Raw genomic sequence first — 15,406 nt, 5'->3', positions numbered from 1 at the left:
TGTCACCTTTTTTTTGCAAAGCGCCACTTCCATCCCCTCGTTCATCGACATATGTCAAAAGGAAATGAAACATGAAAGCTGACAGCTCCTCGTGGCTGCAGGCGCCAACGCTCCTCAATATTTACATACAACTCACCGGGGAAACAGCTCCAACATGGAGGAGCAGGGCGCCAATGCCACCCTGAAATTCACAATCCAGTGTGTGTGCGTGTGTGTGTGTGTGTGTGCGTGCCCTCTGGTTACGGATGGAGGTTGTGTTTGATGTAATTCACAAACTTCAGGACGTGCTTTTGTTGCTGCCTTTAGGAGAAAACATGATCGAATCATCGCAACACGTCCTCTGCTTCTGTTCGGGGTAATTAAAACGGAAACAAAAAAAAATCACATGTGGCAAAGGAAAACATTGTCACGTATATGTGTATATGTAACGTGTCGGATTTAATTCAAATATTTGTGAATTAGTTCAGAAACGCCCAGAGGGAAAGTGATGGAAAGTCTCAATATCAGAGGATATACACACTTATCACAGCGTCGTTAACCAGCAGAGACCGTTTGTAAAGTAATCATCTTTAAATCAACTGGAGAAATAATTCTGATCTAATTTAAGACATTTCTGCAGTAACGGGAGGAGTGTAGCAGTACAGAAGCACAAATCATCTGAAAGGAAAAGGAAATGTCAGCAGATATCACAACACAAACACTACAGAAAGTAAAGAGTTATGAAACGGTAATTCAATGCAGCTGTACCTAAAATAATAGAAAACAGGAGACAGAGTGAGCAGAGGTGATGAGTACCACAACATTCTTTTGTCATGTAACTTGCGTACTTCAGTAACAGAACTTCTGTTGGTATTTCAACTCAAAACACTGAACCTAAGGAAGTAGTTTTGTTGCCTAAACCTAACTGAGTTGATTCCTTTAAAGGAGGAAGTTTATTTTGAAAAGACTGTATTCATGTACGTGCTAAAATCAACTCGTGTTGCTGGACTTTGCAGGAAAACGAGTGAAAAATGGGGAGAAACTTTTTTTAAGATATTTGAATTGTTGTCTGAGTGTTTAGTTCTGGGCGCTCTGAGCAACATCGGTATTGTCTATTGTCCTGTCTTGAATTGTCTAAACCTTTCTGTTGTTTCCTGTGAAGACAGAAATTTATTTTGAAAATATTGTATTCAGGTAACGAGCAGAATTGACATGCGTTGCTGGACTTTTGTAGGAAAACACGAAAAAGAGGAGTCGCTTATCACAAGATATCATCCAAACATTATGCAACACAGGGATGCACAACAACATCTAGTTGTAACCCATCTGCAACAAAAGAACACATAAAACAAATCATGCCTCATCATGTGACATGTTGTCCTCTTACAGTGTTTCCGTACTTACTTTACTTAGTTTATCTACTTATCTGAGGACCAACCATGATGGTTTGTCTAAGAAGCTGCTCAGGTATGTAACGGACTGACTTTAATCTGTGTCTGGGGTTTTACTTTAACACTGGGCCCCCTTCTCTTCTCGCTCTACACAACATCTCTGGTTCTGTTATTCGCTCGCATGACTTCTCCTCCCATTGTGATGCTGATGACACCCAGCTGGTCTCGTCATTTCCTCCGGTGACACTCAAGTGGAGGTACGCATCGCTGTGTGCTTGGCTGACATCTTGAAGTGGATGACGACACACCACCTGAAGCTGAACCTGGACTAAACCGAGCTTCTGTTCCTCCTGGTGAAGGGCTGCCCGCACCGAGACCCGTCCATCACCATGACGATACCGTGGTGACGCCAACTCTGACTGCGAGGAACCTGGGTGTGACCCTGGACGACCAACTGTCGTTCTCATTTGAAGTGTCAAGTACTCTTTAAGTCAATAAATAAATGGTACGGTGGTTATTTGACATGCTGAACTTTTGTACTTCTGTGTGTGTGTGTGATGGAGACAACGTATTTATTCAGTGCTGTTGTTCCTCTTTTAGCTGCGACCAGCTGTGCTGCATCGCTCAACCTGGTCCTGAGAAGGAGGAGCTTAAAAGCTTCAGAAGAGAGAGTCCTCTATTATCTAACGTTTGTACATCTTATGGATGTGATTGTTTTATTCTGGGGTTGATTTGTATCGAAGCACGGAGGGAAGACGTTTATTGGGAAGCTGTCATGTTCATTGAAAGGCAAAATATATATATATTTTTTACAATTTTCCATATTTCTTTCCATCACACATGTCAGTTATATGAATATTTCACTCAGCAGCCTTACATGTTGAAACATCACACGTCAGACAGGTGTGAGAAAGATCTCAACTACCAAAAAGTGTGGACGTGTTGAAGTCAGGGATCCTTCAATCAATCAGAGCACAATTACACTTTCATTGCAAAGGAACTGATCGCTGCTCCTATTTCTGTACAAATTAGGAATAAAACAAAATCTATATACATTTTGCTCAGTGCTACTGAAAACAGATCAAACCATCTTATGACTCTATTTTGAGCAGACTTGGGAAGATGAAAGAGAGTTGTGGAAGTGGAACAGACTTGTAGAGGTGGAACAGACTAGAAGTGGAACAGACTTGTAGAAGTGGAGCAGACTAGAAGTGGAGCAGACTTGTAGAAGTGGAGCAGACTAGAAGTGGAGCAGACTAGAAGTGGAGCAGACTTGTAGAAGTGGAGCAGACTAGAAGTGGAGCAGACTTGTAGAAGTGGAGCAGACTAGAAGTGGAGCAGACTAGAAGTGGAGCAGACTAGAAGTGGAGCAGACTTGTAGAAGTGGAGCAGACTAGAAGTGGAGCAGACTTGTAGAGGTGGAACAGACTAGAAGTGGAACAGACTTGTAGAGGTGGAACAGACTAGAAGTGGAACAGACTTGTAGAAGTGGAACAGACTAGAAGTGGAGCAGACTAGAAGTGGAGCAGACTAGAAGTGGAGCAGACTAGAAGTGGAGCAGACTAGAAGTGGAGCAGACTTGTAGAAGGGAATCCCTCGTCAGCAGAAGCGGAGCGGAAATCGTGCTATTTTTCTTTCTCTGAAAGTAACAATCACACACGACGTCTCAGTAAGGTGTTTGTGTTTTTAACGTTTTGTGAAAGCGAGGTACAGTTTTAGAAAACGTGAAAGTAATTAAGACAAACCGTAACATGCGGTGGGCGTGGCCTATGACCCGCAGAGTGTCACACGTTTCTTTCGGTTTCCTGCGGCGTGGAGAAGCTCCTCCCACTCCCGGCTGCCCTCTTGACTACTGTTGTACCTCGCCACGCGCCGCCGTCGGCAAACTTCCCCTCAAAACATTTGCACAACAAACATTCAACGACATCAAGTTTACTGGGAATGAGACGGCGGCTTTTTAGCACTTTGCCGATATCTCGCACACCCCATGGTGACGGGGATAGCACCCTGGAGGGAGGAGGGGGCTGCAAAATGTAACGACGGGTGGTGGGTGTCAAATCTGTCAGAGTGGTGTTTGTAAGTGTGTGTGTGTGTGTGTGTGAATGAACAGTGTGTGTGTTCTTGTTGCCATAATGGCGTGTGAATAACTTGGAGTAACTGTGTGTGGTTCGAGGTGTCTGAGCGCGCTCAGTGTAGCGAGAGAGAAGTCACTCTCATGTGAAAAGTCAGACATTTAAATAACAGGTTTTTTAATCAGATGATTTATTTAACAGATTGTATAACTTGGTGTTACTTTGTGTTTTTCTAGGTATTCTCTCTCTCTGTTTTTAAATGTGTTCTGCCCCAAAAAATAAACTTGATAACAAACAAATCTGAAGGTGAAACTAAGAAAACATCAATAGAAGTATTCAAATCCTTTACTGCAGTAGAAGTACTAATACCACACTGTGAAAATACTCCACTACGAGTATTCCTCCGGCCACCTCCTTTATCACCTTACTCCCTAAAAACCAGACCAGGCTGCTCACATGTTCTTCTGAATTTAACAACACGTTAAAAGCTCAACTTTGCAACTGGGAGTTCAAACCAACCAGACTTTTTAGACCACGTTTAAATATCTAAAGTGATGAGAAAAGAAAGATTCAGCCCTTTCCACAGATCGGCGTCTCCTCAGTGTCCCTTCAGTGTCTCCTCAGTGTCTCCTCAGTGTCCCTTCAGTGTCTCCTCAGTGTACTTTTGATGTCTCCTCAGTGTCTCCTCAGTGTCTCCTCAGCGTCTCCTCAGCGTCTCCTCAGCGTCTCCTCAGTGTCCCTTCGTCGTCTCCTCAGTGTACTTTTGATGTCTCCTCAGTGTCTCCTCAGTGTCCCCTCAGCGTCTCCTCAGTGTCTCCTCAGCGTCTCCTCAGTGTCTCCTCAGCGTCTCCTCAGCGTCTCCTCAGCGTCTCCTCAGCGTCTCCTCAGTGTCTCCTCAGTGTCTCCTCGGCATCTCCTCGGCGTCTCCTCGGCGTCTCCTCGGCGTCTCCTCGGCGTCTCCTCGGCGTCTCCTCGGCGTCCCCTCGGCGTCTCCTCGGCGTCTCCTCAGCGTCTCCTCAGTGTCTCCTCAGCGTCTCCTCAGGGTCTCCTCAGTGTCTCCTCGGCGTCTCCTCAGCGTCTCCTCAGTGTCTCCTCAGTGTCTCCTCGGCGTCTCCTCAGTGTCTCCTCGGTCTGTGACTCTGTCGACGTGTTTTTCACACCGGAGCAGCACTCTGGTCCTGTTGGTTCTTCGGGTCCTGCAGAGTAATGGATCCACAGATGGAGCGGGAGATCAAACTGTGTCCGTTAAAGTCACACAACATGCTTCAGTGGAGACAGTTCAGAGTGCTGAGCCTCCACACTGCTGCTTCTATTTAAAAAAAGAAAAACTGCTACTGCATTGTGGGAAAGACTGAGATGCTGCTATTCCTATTGATTCATTGATTAACTGACTGGTGTATTGACTGATTGTGTTGTTGAATTGCAGTTAAATCAGCTGTTTTGTTGGTGTTTTAAGCTGGTCTGTTACAGTATAAATCACACGTCTGATTGGTTGTTTGTGGACATTCAAAGCGTTCCCTCCATGTGACCACCAATATTTTCAAAGGATGATTATAATAATATATGTTCTGTATTCATGATCATTGTGTTTCTTTTTGCAGCCTTTTGCATCAACTCATATTGTGTCTAATTCGACTGATCCGTCGTCTGATTGGTTGTTTCTCTCGGTGGTGATCACCTGACCTGGAACGGTCCAATCAGACGGATGCTGCTGCTGTTGTTGGAGGAGAGTTACAGAGAGACGTTTGAATGAAGTGCAGCCCTCACAGGATGATAATCTCTCACACACACACACACACACACACACACACACACACACACACACACACACACACCACCCTGTGTTGTTACACGGATCTCCATGGCAACAGGTTTCCTTATTGTCTGACCTGCAATCGCTTTAGCTGAACGTACTGTTCCAGGAGCTGTGACACACACACACACACACACACACACACACACACACACACACACACACACACACACACACACACACACACACACACACACACGCACACACACACACACACACACACACACAGGGACAACAGTAATCCCATGATCTGAGTTACTTGTGTAATAACGTTGGTTATTCACAGATCTATGAGCAATAATTCAGTTTGTTGTGAGAAAGGATTCCTTCGTTTATGGAAGCTGCCCTGAAGCCTTTGAGCAACACAGACACCGACAAATCCAACAAAATGTCTCAGGTGTGAATGCTGGTTGAGTGTACAAAACACAATTTGAATAATAAAGTTCAATGTTTACTTCCTGTGTTATCTTTTAAATTGCTTCTTTTAGCCATGAACACGATCTTTTCTTTATAATCAAATAGTTTTAATGACTTAAACTCAACATTATTTATAAGGAACCAGGAAGTGTATGTTTGAGGAGTTGTTGATGGAGGGGTGTGTGTGTGTGTGTGTGTGTGTGTGTGTGTGTGTGTGACATCAGTCAGCTGTTGCTGTGTGGAGGAATCTCTGTGACTCATCTGTTCAGCAGCCTTCCTTCAGGAAATCCAGACTCCCACTCTGACTGACTCCTGCTGACACGATGCCTTCACTGACCTGCTCTAAAAAACACTTCACACCTCCACGACTGCACTGGAAGCATTATTAGATCAAAACAAGCTCGTTGGTCGTCTTCAGGTCCTCACTTCAACCTCGTCTCCTACAAAATTATGCTTCCACACAACTCAACTCAACTCCTCATTACTCCGTATTTTTAGTGGGTTTATCGACAAAAGTCCAGCAACACGTTTCAATTTCCACCCGATACATGAAACAGGCTTTTCAAAATAAAGTTCAGTCTTCACAGGAAACAGCTTAGTTTAGAAAGATGGTGGTTTGGGTTCAAATAAATATGGAAGTGCTGTTACTTAAATACAGAAGTTACATAATAAATAAATCAATGTTTCACAAACAGCTGTCTCCTGGTGAAAGATTGGATGAATGATGGAAGAAAGGATAGAAGGAAGGGAGAACGGAATGGAAGGAAGGATGGATGATGGATGAATGATGGAAGAAAGGAAGAAAGGTAGAATGAATGATGGATGGATGGATGATAAAGGATGAAGATTATTGGATGTCAGCTCTTCTTCTGATGGGATTGCAGCTGAACGACACGTCCTCTCGGCCTCACTCTGATAATCCCTCAAACTGGAGCAAATCACTTCCTACAGGTTGATCCGTCAGCACCTGATTAAATCCTCATGAAGTACGAGAGACTTAAAGATGATGAAGTCCTCCATCACTAAACAAAAGTGTTTTAATGTATTCTGATGTTTATTCAGGTTAAAGAAGGAAGAAAGGAAGGAAGGAAGGAAGGAAGGATGGATGGATAGAAGGATGGAAGGAAGGCAGGGAGGAAGGAAGGAGGGATGGATGGAAGAACACACACACACACACACACTCTCTGACCCAAAAACACACACAGATACATAATATGCCACAATTGTGGCATCATCCTTGGTAATAAAAGGAGTAAATGGAGGCAAGGCTGAAGCGTGGGAGGGCTGAGTGTGTCTTTGTGTTTATATCTATGAGTGTCTCCTAGCAACCAACATAGATAGATACATGGATGGATGTATGGAAGGAAGGAAGGAAGGAAGGAAGGAAGGAAGGATGAATGGATGGATAGAAGGAAGGCAGGAAGGAATGATGGATGAATGAATGGATGGCAGGGAGGGAGAGGGAGGGAGTTGGGAAGGATGGAAGGAGACGGACGGACGGACAGACATCCTGCTGTGAACATCATCGCCCACTCTCTTCCTCTCTTCCTCTCTTCCTCTCTTCCTCTCTTCCTCTCTTCTGTCTGAAGATGACGTCCACGTCGTTAACACACGCCTACAAAGCTGTGATTGGCTCGTCTGTTTCCTGGAACAGGAAATGTTTAATGTCACAGGTCTGTCATTTTATAAAGAGTTTCTTTGAAGGCACCGATTATCGATAACGATTATTAATAACTAGGATTATTTACACATATATTATTTGTTCAGCTCCAAGAAAGAGAAATTTAAAGTTCTGAGATTGTTATTTACATTTTTGTTGAATTTTGAATCAGAAGAGTGAAGAGTCCAAAAAATTTAATTTGATTCAATAATATTCATAAATAACATTAATATTAATCATTTAATAAATACAAAGAACATGACTTTGGTTTATCTGAAATAAGGCTCTGACCCAGAACTCTATTCATGGGATTATATAAAACTTAAAACAACATTTCATTAATCAACCGAGCGTCATTAATTAATAATACGTTTACTAAACAGATTATCCAACAGGCAAAAATAACATCTATAAATATCTATTATATATAAATCAGTATTTAAAGTGAAACTCAATCAGTGCAAATGAAACCAACTCTTCCTCCGCACATCTCTCCATCTCTCCATCCATCCATCAGTCCAGGAGGCTTCCCTCTCTCCTCTCCTCCTCTTCCTCCCTCCTCCTCCTCCTCCTCCTCTCCAGCCTCTGTTGACGTCCATGGCTCTGTCACCCGCATCACCGGTTTGCACGCTGTTCTCAGGTCCAGTCATGTAGTCATTATGGCTCTTCTTACTCCCTCTGTCTTCACGTCCTGTCTCTGTTTGTGTTCTCGCGACTCTTCTGCACTTTTCCTCGTACTTCTGTTGTAGTTCATCAGTCGTCGTTTCTGTCGGGAACTCTTTTCTTTTTTTTTTGCGCTTTTTCTTTTTTTCTGACGCTTTGAGGAGTTCCGTGCGTCCGAGCATCACCGCACCTCTCCGGCTTTGAATCCCCCTGCTCTGGCTGCTCCACCTGGACCCGTCGGTTCCCTCTCCGCCGCTGATTTCCCTAATCAATCACCGCGTGCGGTCATTTATCATCGTCGTGACTTCCTAATTGTTTCCTGGCAGCGTTGGAGACCACCGGGGAAAAGGCTCACATGAGTGCGCCTCCGCTGATCCGTGCGCCCAGCCCGCTCCCGTTCTCAGGGGGGACAAACAACACCACCACCGGCACAGGGGGAGGAGGAGGAGGAGGAGGTGGTGGTGGAGGAGGAGGTGGCGATGTGATCTCCTTCCACATTCAGATCGGTCTGAGCCGGGAGCCGGTGCTGCTGGACGCCGCAGAGCTCAGCCTCAGTCAGGTCCGGGAAGTGGCGTGCTCCATCGTGGACCAGAAGGTAACCAAGAGACCGAGTCCTCCACAGACCCTCTAACTCCTGCAGAAGTTGTAAGAATGTGACAAAAGTTAAAGTAGCCAAAGTTAAAGTGCTGCCATGAAGCTTCCGGTGAATCAGTTTTCTTTTTGTAAACAATACAACAGGTAAATCCATACTTAATTAAAATGAATTAGATTTTATGTTTTGTTTGGTCCCAATATGCCAAAAAATATTGTGATACCTGTGATACCAAAGTTATATCAAATAAACACACACACAAACACAGCCAAGAATGGGTTCAGTAGCCAAAGATTCATTTTGGGAATCCTGCTGAATTAACATGCTTAAAGGGACTTCAGATAACCACAAAGAGTCTCAAACTATTACAAAGAGCCTCGAAATGAGCACAGAGAGACCCACACGCCTACAAAGACACTCGATTCACAAATGCACTCAAAATGACCACACAACTACAGAGACTCACAATGACTACAAAGAGAATCAAAAGGACTAGAAAGAGACTCAAAACTACAAACGGACTCAAAGCTGCTATAAACTACACGACCACAAAGAGATTCAAACAACCACAAGAAGTTTCAAAAGACACTCAAAGCTACTTCAAAAAGACTCAAAATGGCTACAAAGTGACTGAAAAGGACTAGAAAGAGACATATTGTCAGACTTGGTGTCTGATGGGGTCAAATCTGATAACGGTCCCTGTTAAGAAAACGTCTGCTGCTGTCAACCATTTCCACACATGCATGGACAGAAGGCCACATGTATGTGTATGTGTGTGCGTGTATGTGTGAAGTAGGAATATTCAATACCGTGTGGATGGTGTGCAGTGCCACAGGGGATGCTGTCTATAGAAACACTCGTATCAGTCGATGAATCAACGTTGACCTTTGTGACCTGCTGGACCCTCATGTGACCCAACGCTCCTCCTGTACACCACGCTTTCTGCTATCTGCCTTAATCAATTTGGTGTGTCACTGTTTCCTGTTTTGGAAAAGAAAAATTTAATTTAAACATAAATTCTTTGAGCTGTTTCAAAAGTTAAAAAAAGTCCTGGAAACAAACCTCAGGAACTAAGTATTAACTTTTTTTTTTTGCGTTTTTTTCCATCCCAGTATCAGTGACGATCCGGCAAATTTGAACAATAATGGATTTGAAAAGTGACACGTTTCGTTTGAGACATAATTTCTTCAACACAACAATAACATCAACAACAACAACACCGTATTGTTTTTTTAAATGTGCTGGAAAATGTTGCACCTTTGTCTGCACGCCTGGCTTCTTGCAGTATGAGTATAGCTAGCAAGGCTAGCTACTAGTTAGCAAGGCTAGCTACTAGTTAACAAGACTAGCTACTAGTTAACAAGACTAGCTACTAGTTAGCAAGGCCCTGTTACCTGTTAGTTAGCAAGGCTAGCTACTAGTTAGCAAGGCTAGCTACTAGTTAACAAGGCTAGCTACTAGTTAGCAAGGCTAGCTACTAGTTAACAAGACTAGCTACTAGTTAACAAGACTAGCTACTAGTTAGCAAGGCCCTGTTACCTGTTAGTTAGCAAGGCTAGCTACTAGTTAGCAAGGCTAGCTACTAGTTAACAAGGCTAGCTACTAGTTAGCAATGCTACTGAAAAGTAGCCATTGTTTGTTATTTTCCATTTATCTTGTGTCCCTCCGCCTCACATGTAGTAGTATGTGACTTGTAAGCAGCTTAGCCGGCTCTGGTAAACACCAGGGTTGAGCTGACCTTGCATACCTAATAAAAATGCTTTTATTTATTGGCATCCCACATTCTCACTCCCAACTCGCCAAAAAAATGACGTTTAGTCAGATTCCCCTCGAGCGTTAGCCTTGAACTAGTGAGGGAAGGCCTTCCAATCTACGCATAAAATAAATTCTAAATTCCTTTCAAAATAAATTTCCAACGTATTTACTTTGTTTTACAGGTTTACTTGGTCCGTTTGAGTTAAAATAAGGAAGTTTGTTACGTAAAATAACTACACTGGTGTAAGAAAACAACTCAAGATTTGTTTTAACCAACATTTGGGTTCCCATTTACACAATAAAAACAATATTTCCACAATATTCAGAACCTCGTCCTCAGCTGTATTCACCGTTGTATTCTGGGGTAATGGAGCTTAAAGGTTGGAGCCCTACAATATATCGCCAGATCCTTCTGCGACAGGAGACTGGAGATGTATTTGCAAAGCACTCAACATTTCGCAGTGTGTTTAGCAGCGTTTCCCTCCATGTGTAAAGTACGTGAGGCTCCAGTGTTCGTCAGCGTAGTGACTCATTCTCAGGGCTCAGTCGCTTTCTCGTTGGAAACAAGATGAATTCTGCCTTTGTTCGCTCTCTCTGCAGGGGTTTGTCTGTTTTTCTGGCTTTTGCTGTATGAACCGAAGCTGTTGCCAAGCATTCACAATTAAACTACACACACACACACACACACGGAGACAGTGTCAGTGTGCTTATGAATGTGATAGATGTCCAGTGAGTTTGTGAATGTGAGCTTGTTTTTCTCTCGTGATGTTGTTATGAATGTGATTTCTCTCTCGGCACCAAAAGTGACCAAAATCTACAATATTTTGTGTCCATGTTACACGTTGAACCGCGTCACTGACAGTTAGTCTTAATTAGCCGATTCTATTGTGATTTACATTGGAAAAAAACAAATGTACTTCACATATGATGCTGTAGGATTCAGGGTTGTTGATGGTACCCTGATGGTTTGGACTGTGACAGGATTTGGATCTGTTGGGGAAGCTTTGAACCAGGGTCGTGATGGTATCCTGATGAGTCCTGGCTCATTTGGGAGGAAGTTGTGTGTTTTTTTTGCAAATCAAAGATAAACAAAAAAATTGGCACATATTTGGACATATGTGTGGACATTTCCACAGTCAAACGCACACACACACACACACACACACACACACACACACACACACACACACACACACACACACACAGTCACAATGTGACGTGTCCATTATCTCTGTTCAGATTAACTAATCGTCTCATTTCAGGTGAAAATCACCTCATTTCCCCACAGTGAGAGACTTTCACACCTGAACGCAGCACACACCTGAAACCTGAGAGCCAGGACCCTAACGGCATGACACTGTGCGACACACACACACACACACACACACACACACACACACACACACACGTGTTGTTGTTTATTAGCAGGTTGTAGAGAATATAAAGTACAGCAGGTCAACACGACACCTGTTCACACACCGAAACCTGTGGGACGTCGCTCGCAACATGCGACACTTAACACTTTCAAATAGCACAAAATGAACTGATTAACAAGAGGTGTGTGTGTGAAAACAGGTGTGCTGGAAATTGATTTTTATAAATGTTCGTAAAAGGTTTTCAGAAACTCAAGACTGTTTTCTCTGATTGAAAAAAAGAATAAATCCATGTTTCTCTTCGTCTACATATTATATTGGCAGATCTAAGACCCAATCAGAGCAGAGAATGAAGACTTTAGGTTCTTGAGCTGCGTGCTCATTGGCTGTTTGATGGTGATGCTGAAGGTTTGTGGTTGACCTCAGAGTTCAGTCTGCACAGACCTCCGCTGTTTGATCTATGCTGTTTGTGTGTTTTTGGCCAAATTGTGGACTCTCAATGTGAATTATATTGTGTTTATTTGGCCACTTAACATATCTTCAGCTGTTAAGTTTAGATGTTGAACTTGTTAGCAAACAGTTGCTTATTTCTTAATCAATATAAGCAGAATATGGAGGCAACAAGAAGAGATTTTGGTATTGGAAGTGTTCGGGTTTCTGTTTGTTCAAGTTGAAGCAGGCTTTGTTTGACTGCAGGTCAACAGTCCGTGTAGAGAGCAAAAGAGGAGGAACACATTGGCTAAAATGTAATGTGGGAACCCGTGAATCATTGTCTGACGATGATTCTTTTAATTCGTTTAAAATGAGTTTGTAAACTGGTTTCTTGTGAAACAATCTGGTCTCAACTCAATCTCCAGTCTAACATCTCCGGTCTCACATCTCCGATCTAACATCTCCGATCTCACATCTCCGGTCTCACATCTCCGGTCTAACATCTCCGATCTAACATCTCCGGTCTCACATCTCCGGTCTCACATCTCCGGTCTCACATCTCCGGTCTCACATCTCCGGTCTCACATCTCCGGTCTAACATCTCCGATCTAACATCTCCGGTCTCACATCTCCGGTCTCACATCTCCGGTCTCACATCCCCGGTCTCACATCCCCGGTCTCACATCTCCGGTCTCACATCCCCGGTCTCACATCCCCGGTCTCACATCTCCGGTCTCACATCTCCGGTCTCACATCTCCGGTCTAACATCTCCGGTCTCACATCTCCGGTCTAACATCTCCGGTCTAACATCTCCGGTCTCACATCTCCGGTCTCACATCTCCGGTCTCACATCTCCGGTCTCACATCTCCGGTCTCACATCTCCGATCTCACATCTCCGGTCTCACATCTCCGATCTAACATCTCCGGTCTAACATCTCCCGTCTAACATCTCCCGTCTAACATCTCCGGTCTCACATCTCCGGTCTCACATCTCCGGTCTCACATCTCCGATCTCACATCTCCGGTCTAACATCTCCGGTTTCACATCTCCGGTCTCACATCTCCGGTCTCACATCTCCGATATAACATCTCCGGTCTCACATCTCCCGTCTAACATCTCCGGTCTAACATCTCCGGTCTCACATCTCCGATCTAACATCTCCGGTCTAACATCTCCGGTCACTAATAGAACGTTAAACAACGAGCCGCTCACTGAAAACAAAAGTCTCTGCTGGATACACCAGAAATATAAACCCTTCACCCCCCAGAGGGTTTTCTGTCATCAGACCGATAGACGATGGGTTCAGAGATTGATTATTTAGACATCCAGCAGTCACAGAGCAAATGAACCAGTTTGGTCTCATCCAGCATTCATAGCAATACCAAAGAAAAATAATGCGCTGCAATTCTTAGATATGTTCCCCATGATCCATGTGATCATGAACAGGGAAGTATAAAAACAACGAAAGCACATAGAGGGAGGGAGAGAGGAGGTCAATGGACCCAACAAACAGAGATCTTTCCTCGTGTGAAACGTTCATTTATTAGTCTCGTAACGTGTGTACTTCAGTAACAGTTATTTTAACCCAAACCAAGATCTTTTCCTAAACTTAAATGAGTAGTTTTGTTGCCTAAAAATAACTGAGTTTCCTGTGATGACGGAAGTTTATTTTGAAAGGACTGTATTCATGTAACGAGAGGAAATCAACACGTGTTGATGGACTTTAGAAAGAAAAAGCACAAAAAATGAGGAACTCTTAATAGGTTATCCCACGAACCGTTGTATGAGGATACGATGCATTTACGCAAAGAATCTTCGACTAGAATTTGACTCAAACGTATTTAGGTCTTGTTTGGGTCGGTTTAAATGAACTCAGGTCTGTTTGCCAGGTTAGTCCAGTTCTGTTGGGGACCAGGTGTGAAAACCCTGTTGCAGACCAAACAACGGATCAGGTCTCGGTCTGCAGACTCCCTTGTGGTTTGTTTTTTGGGTGTGAAAGCAAACGAACCAACCTCATGATTCCATGACAGCAGATTTGTGTATTTAGCATGATTTCAATAAGCTAAACGTTGAGTAAATACATCTGCTGAAATCTGTTGATTGTGTGTGTGTGTCTTAGGTGTCGAAGCACCTTCATACGAATCTATATTTCTTCATCATAAGAGAGTGAGATTAAGAGATTAAACCCAAAATCAGGTGAAAAAGAGCTCTGATGAAAGAAACCTCTGCAGGAGAAAATACACGGCGGCTGAGATTCAACTCGGCGGAGGAAAAAATAAGCACTTTTGTTCCCAGTAATGACCCAAACACTGCGGTGTCACTGAACCCGTTTCCTCTCACACACACACACACACACACACAAACACACACACACACACACACACAAACACACACACACACACACACACAAACACACACACACACACACACACACCTGCCACTCTGTAACAGTAATAATAAAGCCGTGTGTGCTGTGTTTCTGTCGGTAGCGGTTTCTTCCTTGTTGCCTGGCAACCGATGATGATTGCGGCTGTGAAGTGTCCTTCTGAGGGCCATTATGAGACACACACACACACACACACACACACACTGAATGAAGCAGAAGAGAACAGATGTGTGTGTGTTTCATTGTTCTCTCTCTTTCATATCCTCACTTTTTTCATCCATTCATGTCTCTTTATTCATCTTTTTCTTCGTCTCCGTCTTGTTTCTCACTTCTTTCCTAAAAACCTGCTGATATTTGACCAGAAACCATTAAAACACATTTGCACTGACTTTGCTTTCATGCACCAAATAATCAGGATTGTTGCACTTACTCCGAAAAAAGACAATATTCCTCCTAAACCAGTCCTTTTACTTCCAGTGCCGGGCTGTTTATATGGCTAATGAACAATAATGTTTCACAGATATTCTAGTTTACATGCAGCTGTATGAAACATGCTGTGACACGCTTAAATATCTTACATTTTCTCTTTCATGATGTTTAAAAGTACAACCACAAATGTAAAAATAAGTTTGTTTGTGATGTAACTGTCGTTACTTAAAGTTACGAGTAGGCGCTTTTATTTAGTGTCCACGGTGGACCGGTCTCTGCTGGAGGATCTGGGTCTGTCCACGGTGGACCGGTCTCTGCTGGACTCTGAGCTGAAGGAGGTTCTGGTGAACCTGCATGAGTTCATCTGGTTTCACCAGAATCCGACCCGGTGGCTCCGATGACGAGCATCAAGAATAACTCTATAGAAACAGACCATCTTCT

The 15,406-nt window shown here is 43.5% G+C and overlaps 1 protein-coding gene across 2 annotated transcripts in view; it reads left to right on the top strand.

Annotated features, from left to right (window-relative positions):
- Positions 1-8,350: 8,350 nt before the first annotated feature.
- The window catches only part of prkd1 (protein kinase D1), a gene marked incomplete at both ends in the record, with an annotated part of 40,165 nt that continues 33,109 nt past the window's right edge, over positions 8,351-15,406 (top strand). The window contains one exon of one of the 2 annotated variants that reach the window (XM_079174361.1): positions 8,351-8,590. In XM_079174361.1, coding sequence (XP_079030487.1) covers positions 8,351-8,590 — 240 coding nt within the window. The remainder of the gene's footprint in view (positions 8,591-15,406) is intronic. The other variant, XM_079174362.1, reaches the window with a different exon arrangement.

Source organism: Pholis gunnellus, assembly GCF_910591455.1.
Source record: "Pholis gunnellus genome assembly, chromosome: 15".
NCBI classification, from domain to species: Eukaryota; Metazoa; Chordata; class Actinopteri; order Perciformes; family Pholidae; genus Pholis; species Pholis gunnellus.
This window is presented reverse-complemented; position numbering and strand designations above follow the sequence as displayed.